This window comes from Hyposmocoma kahamanoa, unplaced genomic scaffold, assembly GCF_003589595.1.
Source record: "Hyposmocoma kahamanoa isolate Upper Pololo Valley unplaced genomic scaffold, ASM358959v1 64, whole genome shotgun sequence".
Classification (NCBI taxonomy): Eukaryota; Metazoa; Arthropoda; class Insecta; order Lepidoptera; family Cosmopterigidae; genus Hyposmocoma; species Hyposmocoma kahamanoa.
The window spans coordinates 12,651,491-12,666,975 of NW_020653852.1; the positions used below are offsets into that span (position 1 = coordinate 12,651,491).

The 15,485-nt window shown below is 35.5% G+C and overlaps 1 protein-coding gene across 6 annotated transcripts; it reads right to left on the reverse strand.

Moving 5' to 3' along the window:
• Nucleotides 1-10,196, reverse strand: LOC113231034 (testis-specific serine/threonine-protein kinase 3-like). 6 transcript variants are annotated; one of them, XM_026465188.1, is made up of 7 exons: nucleotides 9,971-10,194; nucleotides 9,666-9,835; nucleotides 9,340-9,489; nucleotides 7,617-7,890; nucleotides 7,277-7,348; nucleotides 7,135-7,200; nucleotides 20-153 (listed from the first exon to the last, which is right to left on the reverse strand). In XM_026465188.1, exons 1-6 carry the CDS (start codon nucleotides 10,145-10,147, stop codon nucleotides 7,135-7,137), a joined length of 909 nt encoding a protein of 302 aa, XP_026320973.1. In that variant the 5' UTR covers nucleotides 10,148-10,194; the 3' UTR covers nucleotides 20-153. The 6 variants fall into 6 exon arrangements, with proteins under 6 accessions (XP_026320971.1, XP_026320967.1, XP_026320973.1 ...); XM_026465187.1 differs by having other exon boundaries at nucleotides 7,262-7,348; XM_026465184.1 differs by having other exon boundaries at nucleotides 7,277-7,438; nucleotides 9,971-10,182.
• Nucleotides 10,197-15,485: the final 5,289 nt, after the last annotated feature.

The window sequence follows — 15,485 nt, forward strand, 5'->3', positions numbered from 1 at the left end:
GTTAATATTGTAACATTTATTTCAAAGTCATCGTAATTTTGTGAAAAAGAAAAATATCCACTGATTTCATTTAACTCCTTCTAATTTTCGGTCAAATGTCACTGTTCCAATATTGACGCTTTTGATTTCGTCCTTACTAACTTGTACGGTTTCCTGAAAAAAAGAACAAATTATGACATATTGTGACTGATACATCAGCGTCTAATGGACTTATTCCCAGTCGTCACCACTGGCTTTGTTCCTACTGTCGACAAATGGAAAAAAACCCATATGTTACAGGTGACGGTGGTGACAAACATGACAAAAAAATCTCAGTTGTTGCCAGTGGCGAATGGGAAAAAAACCCATGTTACCATAAAAAACTTAACAAAAAAATCCCAATGTTTGTTTATAGCCGCCATTGAAAGGAAATAAAATAACATTCGAGTTTAATGATAAAAATACAGATAGGAAATGAAACTATTTTTCCGGATTTAAATCGCGTATATTTGTTTTTTCAAACAAACCACCGTTTAGGGCCCTTTACAGGTCCCATGGACACGGTTGACTTGATGTTTTTATCCCATTTGTCACCACCTGGTAACATATTGGTTTTTATTCCCATTTGTCGCCAGTGGAAAGTGCCAGTGCCAGTGGTGGCAACAACTGAGACTTTTTGTCCCGTTTGTCACCACTGCTTGTAATATATGTATGGGTTTTTTTCCCATTTGTCGCCAGTGGGAACGAAGCCAGTGGTGACGACTGGGAATAAGCGGTCCAATGTAATTATATAAAAATGAAACATGCTATGTATGCCTAATGTACTCTCATCTACGTATTTATGCGGTTATGATGAAAGTTTTTCTATATACACAATGACACAATGTATAATGGAACGAAATTTATTAAAGTGGACAGGACGTAGGTACAAGACGTACGCACAGCCACACACTAAAGTAGTTACGTACAAGTTGTCACTTTCTTTATTTTGAAAATATGACTCAATAACTATTATAGGATTTACAGATGGAGCGAGTGTTCAGATAGACGCTTTCACTCTATATGTAAAATTATAATTAACATAGTTTAAAAATATCGAAGGTGCCTTTACGTTTTAAATCAAGTGGTTATATCAAACGTGAGCAGTCCAATTTTTTATTTATTTTTTTGGCAACCCGAAATACGTGAGGCGCATTATAAGTTTCCGGAATGAATAAGAAAAAAAAACTATAAACGGTCAGAAATGAATTTGTTTCTCAAAATATTCTCCGTTAGCATTAATGCACTTTTTCATACGAATAAACAAATTTTGAAATTTATGCTAGGGTAAGTGTACCAGTGAATGAACACACCCCTGTGAATGAACAAAACACGATTTTTTCTCCAAAATAAGAAAACAAACAATTTCTACCGTAAACATTTTTTTTTTTTCGTTGGCAACATAATTTCGAACATGGCAATTCTTATTCCGATGACAAATACAGCTCAGTTGCAAAATGGCGTCACGGGAAAGTTGAGGTGTGCTACTAAAAATTTTTTTGTATGAGCAAGAATTTAGGGGCCTGGTAAGACATTACTTTTCTTATCGTAGTTTGGTCATCATATTTACAGTGTTTACATAGATTTTTGTTTAGATAAAGGTTATATATGACTCAATGCTTATACTCTCAGACAATTTTAATCATTTTTGTAAGTAATATTTAAATAAAACACGTGTTCATGCACTAGCTCAAGAAATTACCAAAACCCTAGTGAATGAACATATGGTTCATTCACTAGAACGTTGGCTTTTCAAAGATTTATTAATAACCCAACTTAGGCTGATAATATTAAGTTCATTTTTGCAAATAACGTTCCAAAACTGATTTCTAATCTTCTGGCTAGTGTTGGAACATAGGTGTTCTTTCATTGGTTTTTACAATCCAGTGAATATACTATGAAAAACTGACGTGTTCAAGTACTGGTGTTTCAACTTTTATTGTACCAATGAATGAACGGTATCAAATTTTGCTTTGTGATCCAAGTAATTAAGTAGATATCTACTATCAATAATGGACTTATGGCCCGTTATACTAAGTCTACATAGTTACATACATATTGTTTTTATAAAACAAGTTTTCTATCGTTTTAGGCATGCACAATGGATCCCATCAAAAAGTCCTATTCTAGATTTCGGTACACCCAAGAGACACTGGAGAAAGCACTTAATGCTATACTCAGAGGTGAAATTAGTATAAATAAGGCCAGCAAAGCGTATAATATACCAAAGTCAACTCTACATAACAAAATCAACAATAAAGTACCATGGCAACGAAAAATGGGCCCAATTTCAGAACTACCTTTCGAAGAAGAGCGAAAACTTGCTCGCTGGATTTTAAATAAAGCCAAAGTGGGTTTTCCTATGCATCCAGAAGAGGTTTATGACACAGTTAAAGATTTTTTAGACACAAACCAACGAAATACCAAATTCACTGATAACAGACCTGATAGAAAGTGGCTATCACTTTTTTTAAATAGACACCAAGATGTAACTAAAAGAAATGCTGAACTCATATCAAAAGCAAGAGCTGCTGTTACTGAGGAAAGCTTAAGGAAGTGGTTTTTGGAGTTGGATAAATTTTTAGCTGAAGAAAACTTGCTGGATATAAAAGAAGACCCTAGTCGTATTTTTAACGCCGACGAAACTGGCATCATGACATGTCCAAAAACGGGTCTCATTCTTGGACCAAAAAATTACAAAAATACCTACGAGATAGCAACTTCAGCAGAAAAAGAGTCCATAACAGTATTGTGCACGTTTGCAGCAAATGGGACCGATGTGCCACCTTTTGTAGTGTATCCTTACAAGAGGATGCCGCCTGCAGTGGTTCACAATTTTTCAGATTCTTGGCATATAGGCCGATCAGATAATGGGTGGATGGTGTCTGAAACCTTTTTATCATATATAGTCCTGTTCTACGAGTGGCTCGTACAAAATAACACAAAATTTCCTGTGTTGCTCTTCCTAGATGGGCATAAATCTCTTATAATTGAAAAAATGTTCAACTTCTGCTCTGAAAAAAAAAAATTTTTGTACTGCCTTCATCCGAATGCTACGCATATAATTCAGCCTTGTGACGTTGGTATTTTTGGTCCACTTAAGAAGAGTTGGAAGAAAGTTGCAAGGAAACATAAACAGAAAACTACTGCTCCGATAACTAAACAAAGTTTTGCTGGTAAGTTCAAGGAAGCTTATGATAAATCAATAAAAGCCGAAACCATACAGAAAGCCTTCAGGACATGTGGTTTATTTCCTATTGATCCTAATGCAGTTGACTACTCTAAGTGCATCAATACAAGAAGACAAGAAATAGCTAAAGAGCAAAATAATATGGATGCGAGCATTTCTGATGACCAAAAGGATGATTTAAGAAGTACAATGAGGGTAATTGAAAATGAAGTTGGACACATCATCAAAAACGAATTCATGCAGTCTTATAATATAAATCGATCTCATGAACATTATTTATACGGTTTATGGAGTAAATGTAAGTTAAAACTTGAAAACCGAGGTCAGAGTACGGAAACCTCATCAGCCACAGATATTCCCCTTGATTTATCTAATACGTCAACTCAATGTCTGGCCGAATCATCAAATAAAGATCAACATCCTTCCTCACCTAATCCAAGCAGTCCTGTCGTGGTGACTGTTACTGAAGCACAAACTCGTGTTTGCTCCGATGAAAATAATATTGAAGCAGATCCACCTGTTCTGAGTAAGTCTTGTAGTATTCTTCTAGACGACGACATTCTATTTGAAAGTGGTATTGGGCTACGGTTTGACACCACAGACGAAATAGTAAACTTTATCATCGAAAAAGAAAAAATAAATCTCCTATACCCTTGCCGTGGTATGATACGTTTTCGCAAATCACATCCGATGAACTTATCACAAGCTTTTGTGACATCAATAGTTCAACTGCCCAAACTTATCATAGCGAAGTAATTATGCCTGACACTTCACAATGTACCAATTTTGTTGCCACAGTTTCTTCTGAAGGTCCCTCTGTTTTGAATTCTAAAGATGACGGTGATTTGATAGATCCCTTTATACATGATGGTGATGCTGATAAACCCGAAATAACTTTTCAAGAGAAAGTAGTATCTACTCATGTCTTGGGCGATAGTAACTTAAATATTTCCAGTACTCCTTCGAGCACGATTGTGCCAAAACGCAAAGTTCCTATCGAAAACTTTTTATCTTACCCTCAAATAGAAACCAAAAAGAAAAAAACAATGAAAAAGGAACCCATGCCATTTGGTTTAACAGGACGTAAATTTAAAGAATACCTAGAAAAACTAGATATTGCAAAGGAAAAGAAAGAAGAAGATAAAAAAAATAAAAAGAAGGAAAGAGATGCCCGAATTGAATGTAGACGTGAAATTACACGGAACAATAAAAATTTGCAGAAAAAAAACACCACACCGTTACGATTACAACAAAAAAAGAAGAAAGAAACTGATCAAAACGCGCAAAATGAGAATGAAGATATACAAAGAAATTTCTTGTCCACATCCGTTTCCAGTGATAATCATCCACCACATAATATAATTTGTGGTAAATATGTTATTGTGCAGTTTAAGACTGAGAAGAGAATACGTTCTTTTGTTGGAAAAATTCTGATGATTGACGACGAAAGATTAAAATGTAAGATAGATTTTTTGAGAAAGAAGAAAGTTGTTGAAAATGTTGTTAGTTTTGTTAAGCCCCAAGTCCCAGATATTTCAGAAGTACATGTTTCTGACATTGTACGTGTTCTGGATGAACCAAATTGTTCACGACGAGGAATGATCTCTTTTACTGACGTAAGCTTTAAAGACATAGAGTGAGTCCTTCTTCTTCATTCTTAGCTAGGTAGTAAGTGAAAAAAGATCTCTTTATATTATATTATGTTGTTCCTATTAATGTTTGTTACATAGGTACTAGGTGTATATTTTGAGACTGAAATAATTAGATAAGTATAACTTTAATAGGTACCTAATTATGTTATGCCAATACTTTAAGAATGTTATCCTGTGAGTTAAAGTTTAGTTAAGACTGAAATACATTTTTGGGTTGATTTAAACAATGACTTCAGTCACTGTTATATATTTGTAACTTTAGCTTAAGTTAGTGTAACAATTACTGTGAAATGTTTTTAAAACATTTATGTTTTTGATTATTTTATAAATACAATATTTGTGTTCATTTACTGGGTTTTATTGCGTTCATTTACTAGCAAAAGGCGTTCATTCACTGGTGATTCAGGGTATTTTCAGATATTTTATCAAATATTTTGATAACTGTTCTAAATACAACTCTGAAGAATCGTTTTAATGAATCTTAAATAGTGAGAGGTCACCATGGTAGACGTCAGGCTGTAAGAATATTGAAATTGTATTATTAATAAATTTAAAAAGTTGAGAATTTCCTTAAGGTTTCATTCACTGGTACACTTACCCTACTCCTCCGCGACAATCTTTAAAACATATTTTTCATACTCTTCGACAGCCTCTTCAGGTGATTAAAATCGTTGACCGCGTAACTGGTGCTTAATTTTTGGAAATAATTAAAAGCCACAAGGTGCCAGGTCGGGACTGTACGCGGGATGGCTCATAAGGTCAACGTTGTTCACCTTCAAAAATTCATTTGTCTGTCTGGCCGTGTGAGAACTGGCATTATCGTCGTGCAAGATGATACGGCGTTTACGGTTATGTTTACGGAGTTTGTCAATAACTTCCGGCAAACAAATAGTCGTGTACCAATCACTATTCACGGTACAACGATTCTCCAAAGCAACAGTAGCCACGTGTCCGGTTTTATTAAAAAAAGGAGCAATATCCGCTTAGAGGCACTGTGTACGCGCGCCACTTTGGTTGGTTTCGGCTCATCTCGAAAGCCCCATACGCCCGATTGCTGCCTTGTTTTGGGATCGTAACTATAAATCCATGTTTCTATGTCCCACACCAAATTTGACGCTCTTTCGTTGAATCTGGTAAGCATGGCATTGCACCAAGTGACGTGACCCGTTTTCTGAGCCTCAGTCAAATTGTGTGGGATCCACCGAGAGCACAGCTTTTTTAAACCCAAATGTTTGTGTAGTATTGATTGTATTTGACTCATGCCTATGCATTAAAGATGCCCGAATCTCATGGTATGTTAAATACCTGTCAGTTTTGATCATACGGCGCACAGCATCGATGTTTTTGGTGTTCACAGCAGTGGACGGGCGACCATCACGAAATTCGTCACTGAGATTCACACGACCACGTATGATTTGCAAACCAACTGTAAATAGTCGTCTTGCATTGTGTTTCATCGCCAAAAGCAGCTTGAAGCCGAGCGAAGCTCAGCTGAGCTGTTAAATTATACTTAAAGTTGTAGAAAATCACACTACGAAAATTTTCACAACTTAAATCCATGGTGATGTAGACAACCAATTTCTAAAATGACGCCACAATGAAAAAACAAGTGACAGTCAGATGAAACAAAGTGTATTATTCTACAGCCAAAGAGTTCCATTTTCAAATGTTGTAATTACTTTTTAAATATTGTTTATGTAAGTGGCCAGTTCCGGAAACTTATAGTGCGCCCTATCCTTGTCACGAATTGGTACGCCATGGCTAACATAGAAGAATTATTCTGTGTTAGCCATGTCTGAAGCGAGCGCAACGAGCACCTGAAGTTGTCTGTATTTTTAAACAATTTAATGGAAACCAACAAAAAAAATACTTAAAAATTGCCCCGGATCTACGTGACCTATGGGTGCAGGGTGCATGAACTGTGCAGGGGTACACCTCGTTTCAGTAAACGTGGACTAAACGACCAAGGATTTTTAACTAGGCATAGATTCGTGTTGGCATAGATTGGTTGAAAACTGTACCTAACTTCTTTTATATAGGTAGTTACACAGGTAACTTGATATCATATTATGCCAATGTGTACATTGTCGGTGTAAAAAGATAAAGCTAAAAAATTTACTGAGAGGCGTACATAGCATCTTTCAAAACTGTTTGGACTCGAGGAAATAAAATACAATTGTAGGCTTATTTGAAAATAGTACAGTGTAAATAAAAGGCACAAATAAAAAATGAAAAAGTAGCCATTATTGTAAATGTTCCTTAAAAGGCGTTTACCTAGAGTTCTGCTACAGTATGCTTTTTTGTTTGCATTATTTGGACATCCGCTTGCGGGACCTGGAACTATCAAAGCAAGGAGGTTTAATTATATCTAATATTATCTGACGATCGAGACGTAGTCTACCTGTGCGGTATCCACCTCTTCATCTTTCACAGGCTGGTTAGGATTCAGCCAGGGGTCGGCGAGGATCTGAGGTATCTTGACTCGAACCTTCAAAGGTGAGAGTATCTTGGTGATAAGTTTGCGGCATTCAGTTGAAACTTTTGGTTCGCGGGGAAAAGATACTTTGTTCTGTACTTGCTGCGAATTTTAATAACGTTCATTACAATATTTAAAGTCTTTTACTTATGATGATATAATAATTGGATACGTGAAATGTGAATGAATTTTCAAAAGCGCCATAGATGCACGAGAGGGCTCCAAACTGGGGCCTCATCGGTTTCAATTTACATCGCACTTACTAAAACAAGAAACGTACCTTCAACAACTGTGAGTAATTCGTGTCATCAAAAGGCAGACGCCCGTACACAATTGCATACAGAACTACACCCATACTCCAAATATCCGAGTCTTGAGGTCTATACGGAACCCCTTTTAAGATTTCCGGAGAGGCGTACGCGTAACTGCCGCAGAATGTCTCGCTTAAAGCATAGACCCCATTTTTTGGTTTCATGTGGCCTCTTGCGAATCCGAAGTCCGATAACTTTATATTTAAACTGTGGTCCATGAGGAGATTTTCACATTTTATGTCTCTGTTATTACAAGAAGTAATTAAAATTATCTTTAATTTACAAAATAATACCTTGGTGGCGGGTGAACTGACAGTAGGTCTTAAATGTATAATTTACGATCATGTTTACGATGCTTTTATTTTATGATAGCAAGTGACGAGACGAACTAGTCGTGCGCCTGGTGGAAAGCGACACGCTCTGATTTTAACAGTTGCAGTGCCACTGAGAGCTTTAAACCGGATGGATCTGTATGGAATAAATAGCTAGAAGTCATCTGCGCTTGAGTTTTATTATAGTGAATAAGTAGTTGCGCATGTGCAAATCCACTCTCTCGTCCCTTCTTCTGGTAGAAAGTGTTTCGCATTACCCTGCTGCCTCATGTGATCTTGATAGCGAAAAAATGATCATCGCCTATCACGATCAAGCAGACATAGTGCATTGGGGATCACCCGATTTCCCATAGTCGCTTTTTGTACGACACCCGCGGGAAGAGTAGGGGTGGCTCAATTCTAAGCCGGAAACCACGCGGTGCTTGACTTTGACTTTGCACATATTTTATTACATCAAGTGATGAGACGAGCAAGTTTGGCGCCTGCTGCTAAACGACTCGCCTGTCCATAACAGTTGCAGTGCCCGAGCTTTGAATAACAAAGATTTAAGGAGCACTGCCACCGCGCCCGTCACCCTGAGACATAAGGTGACAAGTTTCATCAGCACTCTTACCCTTCAAAACCGGAGCGCTTTTGAGGGTTCTTGGCGGCAGAAATAATTAAGGTGGCAGTACCTCTCTGGACGAACTCTTTCACAAGGAGCTCTACAGTTACTAAAAGTGTGGAGAAGAAAAGGTTTTTTTCTAGTTCAGGTTAGTATCTAATATTATTTAACTACCTGGTAGATACACTGATATTACACCTGCCTAACCGTTAACGTTATAACCTACATGTTAGTTTGTGGATTGAGGTGGTGTACTCATAATTTTCAGTTTACAATTATTGAATAATATATTATAGCATGCCGGCAGAAGCAATAGTCCAACCATGGTATGCCCAACACAGAAGAGGAATCAGACACGATGATTAGCGACTGTAAAAGGCTACTCTCGACGTTTATTCGGTAGAGCAGATTCTGAGAAATAGTAAAATCAAAATGGCTCTTTATTTATGTTCTCGGTTATAAATTTGAAACACTCTCATTTGAAGATACTCTATCATTGCACACTCTTTCCAAATCTTAAATTTCTGTCCTAAAGTTGCCTGGAAAAAGTTGCTTTAGCAATAAGGGGTTGTACATTAGTTTATACTGTGATACATAGTTTTAAGTTCTTATTGTAATTTTTTAATGTGCAATAAATTAATTTAGTCATGCAAGCCCTACCGAGAACAAATGGAACGATATTGTACCCGCATATATCCTGTAGACCGTAAAAGGATCAATAGTTATATCGAAGTAGCTAAACGACTAAATAAGTACCTGTGGACTACACCCCTTTCATGGCAATACTCGACGGCTTCGACGAGTTGCCGAAACCAGCGGCGACCGCGCATCTCATCTATATGCTGGTCTTTGCGGATTATATCTAGTAAACTGCCGTTCTCAGCATATTCCATCACAATGTACACTCTGTAAAGAACCATTTCATAGGGAATGACTTGCATTCCATTCATTATGACTATGACTTTCGATTTGAACGTAAACCACTAGCGAACGTTATGTTTACGTACTTATGCGGCTGTTTGCCATACTAAATTGCAAATTAAAATTTTAAGAACGCAAGTGAGAAATAAAATTTATAGAACCTATGAGTAGTTTCGATAGCTTGAAGAAACCGTATCAAATTTTCATGTTTCAAGCCTTTTACGACTTCTATTTCTCTCGGAAGAAATTTCTTTAGGTAGTCCCCTGGCGCTTGAAATTTGCTTATTATTTTAATTGCCACTTGACAGTTATGTCTATCGCTGGTGGCCACCTGAAACATCCGAAATGTCATCGTATGTTTTTGATTTATACAATAATGCGGCAGTGTCCCTTATTTATTATTATGTATTTTAGACTCTCGCCTCTCCCAAGGCCTAAAATATTGTGATATTATTATTATAAATACCTTGACGGTGGCATACGAGCCAGATCCAATTGTTCTGCCCAGAACATATCCATGCGTCTCAAGTACAGTTAATTTTCGTTCGGTTTTTGCGTCGACACCGCTGTGTACAGTCGCCGTGGGCTCTGTCGACATTTCTCCGAGGACATTGTCATTGGCTCTTACATCCGGCCCCGGCATATCACAGAAAAATTTATATTATTTAGATTTGAAGCCGTAGAAAAGTCACATTATAATGAATTTTGCCGCATATTTATTTATCCCGTGATTTTTTTGTATTACTCTACTATTTTGCTGTCATTTTGTCAAAAGTGAATTTTTGTTTGACATTATTGTTTTGTTTGAACTATGCCGCTTTTGAATGACATAGACCGTTATAATTTATATTGCCAGTTTTAGGTTTTCCGGTATCTGACATAGAGTATCTGAACGAAAATATAAATGTCAGAATTGTCAAGCTGACTTTTGTTTGACAACATTTTTCTAAAATGGTGGAGTAAATAACAACACAGGAATGAAAATTTCATAGTTTCATAACGTTTCAAAAACTGCTTCTGAAATCCACTATTTGCCACGTAACAATTATTAAGTGCTGTATTTCAATATCAGTCTGATACACATCCAATAATTTTCAGTTACTGTGAATTACCATTTGGCGTAACCAATCTACCCAGTACCCAACCTCTACGAAGAAAATTTATATTTTCATTGGTAAGATTTTTAAGTACATTATAAAACTGTAGTTACAAGCATGTTTACGTAGTTTAATTTGTTTTTGTGCTACAATTTTCATTTAGTTGATTGGGTCTTTACGGTTATTCCTCATCCCTACGAAAATCATTTGATTAAACACGTCAAAGTTGGGATTTCAATTTATATAGAATTGTGTTACAGAAATATCTTCGATCAAGAATCGGCAACTATTTTACAGTTAAGTAAGAAATTATTTTCAAAGCTGTCCGGATCACAGTTTGATTGGAAGGAGCTTGCAAACTCCTGCTACGGCTATAGCTGCATACTAGCAGCAACAGAAACTTTATTGTTTCCATTTACTTCTGATTATATAACAGTTACCATAAAATGCTTACAAGAACTTATCGAGGTTATATTTGTCGTGTTGGTCGGAATAGTATTTTGCTTTCTCCTTTGGTTCCCTATCATATCTTCCAGAAGATGAAATTTCAGATAATATAATTGATAAAAAAATAAATGCATAAATGAAACCATAAATAATATCTAAAAAGTGGTGGTCAAATAATAGACTAATTAAATTTTCTGTAAGTGAATTTAACATACTTTTCCAAATGATATGTATGACAACAACTAAAATTGTGACGGATTCAACCAAATACTAATAATAAATAAGTATGCTATGGATGTCAATTTGAGAAGTTAATTAGTTTATTCTACTTCTTTTTATCACGGCATAAAGACGTTGAATGTTAGTGCTTGTAGATAAATGAAATATGGCAGTTTTACAAATAATAGAAGTACTGTGGTCTGTTACAATAATAATAATTTTTATTTTTATTTTAATTAATTGTTTTATTGTAATACATCATTGTAAAATGATGGAATCCCATTACTGTTATATTGACCATTTACATTCACAGATAGGTGTTACTGAGAGCTTCGATTTTAGCACATTAAAAACAAAGAGATCTGTTGACTCAGTTTTCATGGTGTTTAAAGATGACCCTGAAATCTGTGCTGCACTTAATGGGAATATTAAAAACTTTACTCAAGATTCCATATTTGAATATTCAACATGACAAATAAAGAAAAATAATAAATCTAAACGTCAGTCCAAATTTGACAATCTTTCAATAATTAGCGGTGTTGAAATGAGCATAACCGAAGTTATCCCAGTCTCACACTTTTAATTATTACTATTTTACGTTCACATATTGGAAATATTATTACACTAATAATAATAATAATAATATTATTACACTTAATATTATTACACATGAAAGTCTATTAATAATTAATAATAACCTTAATAAAAACATGTAAAATTTTAATCCTCATCACGTCAATGAGCATGGAGTTATAGCTAATGAATCTCTGAAGTAGACTAAATTTTGACTCTATTACCTGTAAATGTATGCATTTTTCCAAAACAACACAATGGGAACTGTCATTACTGTGATCTAAAATCTTTTTATATCTTGTACCAGTACAGTAAATTAATTAAATTACTTGCAAATAAAATAGACATATAAAACAAAATTGTTAATTCCATTTTATTATTCTATCCGCACACTTGTTATTGACGATTTAGCAGTTTTAATTGATAATAAAATGCACAACATAATTCCTAGTTTTTTATTTTTTATGTAGTACCTAATATTTACTTCTCCTTTCTTTCTTGGTGTGTATGCATGTGAAATTTCCATTAGAGCTATGTAGAGTAGTGCTTGTGATATCTAAATAATACATAATGCGGTTGTTGGTAGGTCAATGGTGCAGTCAACTACTTAGGAACACTGGGTGGCCACACATTCACAACTACCTGTGTATTTTAATTCGCCTTTTTTTTGCTTCTTTATATTAGAATAACAATAATAATTGGCCAATGAGTATTCCCTAATTAACAGTAATGTGCCTCTCTAATTACAAACTTTTTAAATCATCGTCATAAAAATACAATTTATTAGCTATTTTCAAAATTAAAAAATAAATCGTGAATTTTGTTTTCTCACTTCATTCTGGTGTTGCTTTTGCGAAATTTTAGTTCATAAATTTCTGTTATCACATAATTTTATTATGAAATTATGAATGCAAACAAAGTTAGGAAATATTGCATTTAAAAAAAATATTAATGTTGTCAGTTTTGCTTGTTAATGTCTTATAATAGGAGATCACTTAAATAAAATGTTTAAAGGTGTTTAGTGCAGCGGAACATGACCAACGTACTAAAATTGCTCTAAAAATAGTTATAAAAAAATAAAATAAACCGAGAAAACAACTCCTAAAAGAGATAGTCAAGTTAGCTAAGATAGATCCTATAATTAATAATCAAAAAGAAATGCTTAGGGCAGGCATAACTGGGGCTGTATTAGCGAGGATTGTTTGACGATGTTTTGTTGCCAGAAGCAATGTTGTTTGTTAGAGAGTACCTCGGTATCTACCTAAAAAACAATATAGGGATGCACGTTTATTTGCACATAAATACGATTATTGGAGCTATTTCCAGTGGCAACATGTGTTGTTTTCTTTCTATACCAAGTTCATTTTAGTTTCTTAAGATGGTAGACAATAACGCAAAGCAGAAATAAATCAAAGGCTCACAAAAAACATGTGAAACACGGGTGAGAGTAGCATCAAAATTTTGGGCTCATTTTCTGGATTTGGAGCAGGAAAGTTACAGACAATAAGAACCGTTATCGATATAAGGCTATAGTAGAGGACACAATGTCACCATATTATGCTGAAGAACACTTTTTTGTTTTTTAAGATACCACATAACGGGACGACTAAGTTGTGCTTCTGTAGGGCTACCACAATAGGGCGCGAATTGCGCGAAAACGACTTAGGGTGTGTGATTTCTATGCGTGAATAGCAGTATCTCGCGCTTTATGTTGCTGTGGTGCCACTCAGAACTTTAAATCGTAAAGATCTGAGGGACACTTTCACTACTACCTTTCGGTTTTATAAACGTTCCAGCATGACAACGACCCAACACATACTGCACGAATGACAAGTCGTTCATCAATAGTCAATATCAGTGCTAGTTTGATCAGCCAACAGTCTCGTTCTAAAGCTAATTGAGCATCTTTGGTATAAGATCAAGAAAAAGGGTGCCAGTGATCGTTCCACATCTTTAGAAGAACTTTAGTTAGAAGAAAAGCCTTTTGTCCAACATGAGCAAATATTCCTGTTGAAACATGCCACAAACTGATATCGTCGCTGCGATTTCAAGCCGTTATTAAAAATATAGGTTTGCTAATGGGTGTTGAAATTTACTGAAACAAAGTCTTAGTAGTCACAATTTTAATATTTCTATATACATTTGCTCGCCTTACCAAGTATGTCTCTAATTAATTAACCACGACTGTAAATATTATTTCACACACAATTGACTACAAAATAGCTGTAGTTGAGAGTAAGGAACCATTACTTAAAGAGTCTTAATTACAGGCATTTAAAATCAATTTGTAGGTGAAACAAAATTATTTAATATAAAATAAAAAACAAACGACGTTAGCACATAATTTTTTTTATTATATCTAGTGACGGGACGAACAAGTCGTGCGCTTGATGGTAAGCTACATGCCTGTCTATAACAGTTGCAATACCACTCAGAGCTTTAAATCGCAAAGATCTGAGAGGTGCTGTCACTTCGGTCATCACACTGAGATGTAAGTTGACAAGTCCCATGTGCCTGTAATTTGACCAGCACCCTTACCCTTCCAAACCGGAACAGTCATGCTTACATTACTGATTGACGGCAGAAATAGGTAAGGTGGCAGTATTACCCTGGACGAACTCTTTCACAAGTAGCTCTACGATTCATTTAAAAAAAAAACAATAATTATAAAAACATCTAAATTCCAAAATGTGGACTTATGAAATTAACTTCCTTTACCTTTTTTGACCCACAGATGTCGAATGAAATAACAGCAAGAAAGTCTGAATATTGTAATAAGTTTATGACAAAATACGTTGAGTGCATTCCAGAATATAATAAGCTCGTATTACGTTTACGAAATAATGCCCTTGATATGTTCATTCTAATTGGTTGCCCGATTAGTATCTACGGTATACGTAAATGGATTCTATTCGCCGTGTGCTAACTAGTGTGGGAAATAATATGTAAGAAATGAGATATAAGAATGCTTGCCATTAATTTTACCTGATGTTGAGCGCCGAAATGGTCCAAGATGTTATATACGAGCCGAGCGTGTTTAGTAAATGCCTATTAATTTATAGCCTTGAATAGCCTACAATGTAGGGCACATTGAAGGTGTCGGGAAACTCATGCTGGCAAGTGTATTTCATTCCTTTGCCGTGTATGTGTTGAATATTTGTGAATCCTAATACAACCTATGTTTATGGAAGTCTTAATAAGAAGGTACATACTTGGGTCTTGAATTAGTAATGTGCCTTCTATTGTGTTTTTATAGAAGACAGTAATGTCTTGCGATGTTAAGTGTATATTTAAACTGCCTCGTTGGCCGAACGGTTACCATGCCGGACTACCACGCAGAGGTCACAGGTTGGATTCCCGCCGGGAGAAATATTTGTATGGCCGACATTTATTTCTCTCGTGAGTTTGGGTATAATTTATGGTTGTCTATGTGTGTGTCTATGACAGCCGCGACTCAGGGTTTCCCTAGTGCGGGGTCACGTTGAGTGTGTGCGTTATATATTATATATATATTTAGTAAGTATTCAAATTATTACGATAAAAAGATGAAACTAGAAACAGCGCCATTACATTCATTAAAAAACGTTTTAGCTGTGAATGGCACCGATAGAATTTCTAGCCCTGTTGCTGCGACGTTCAAGTACA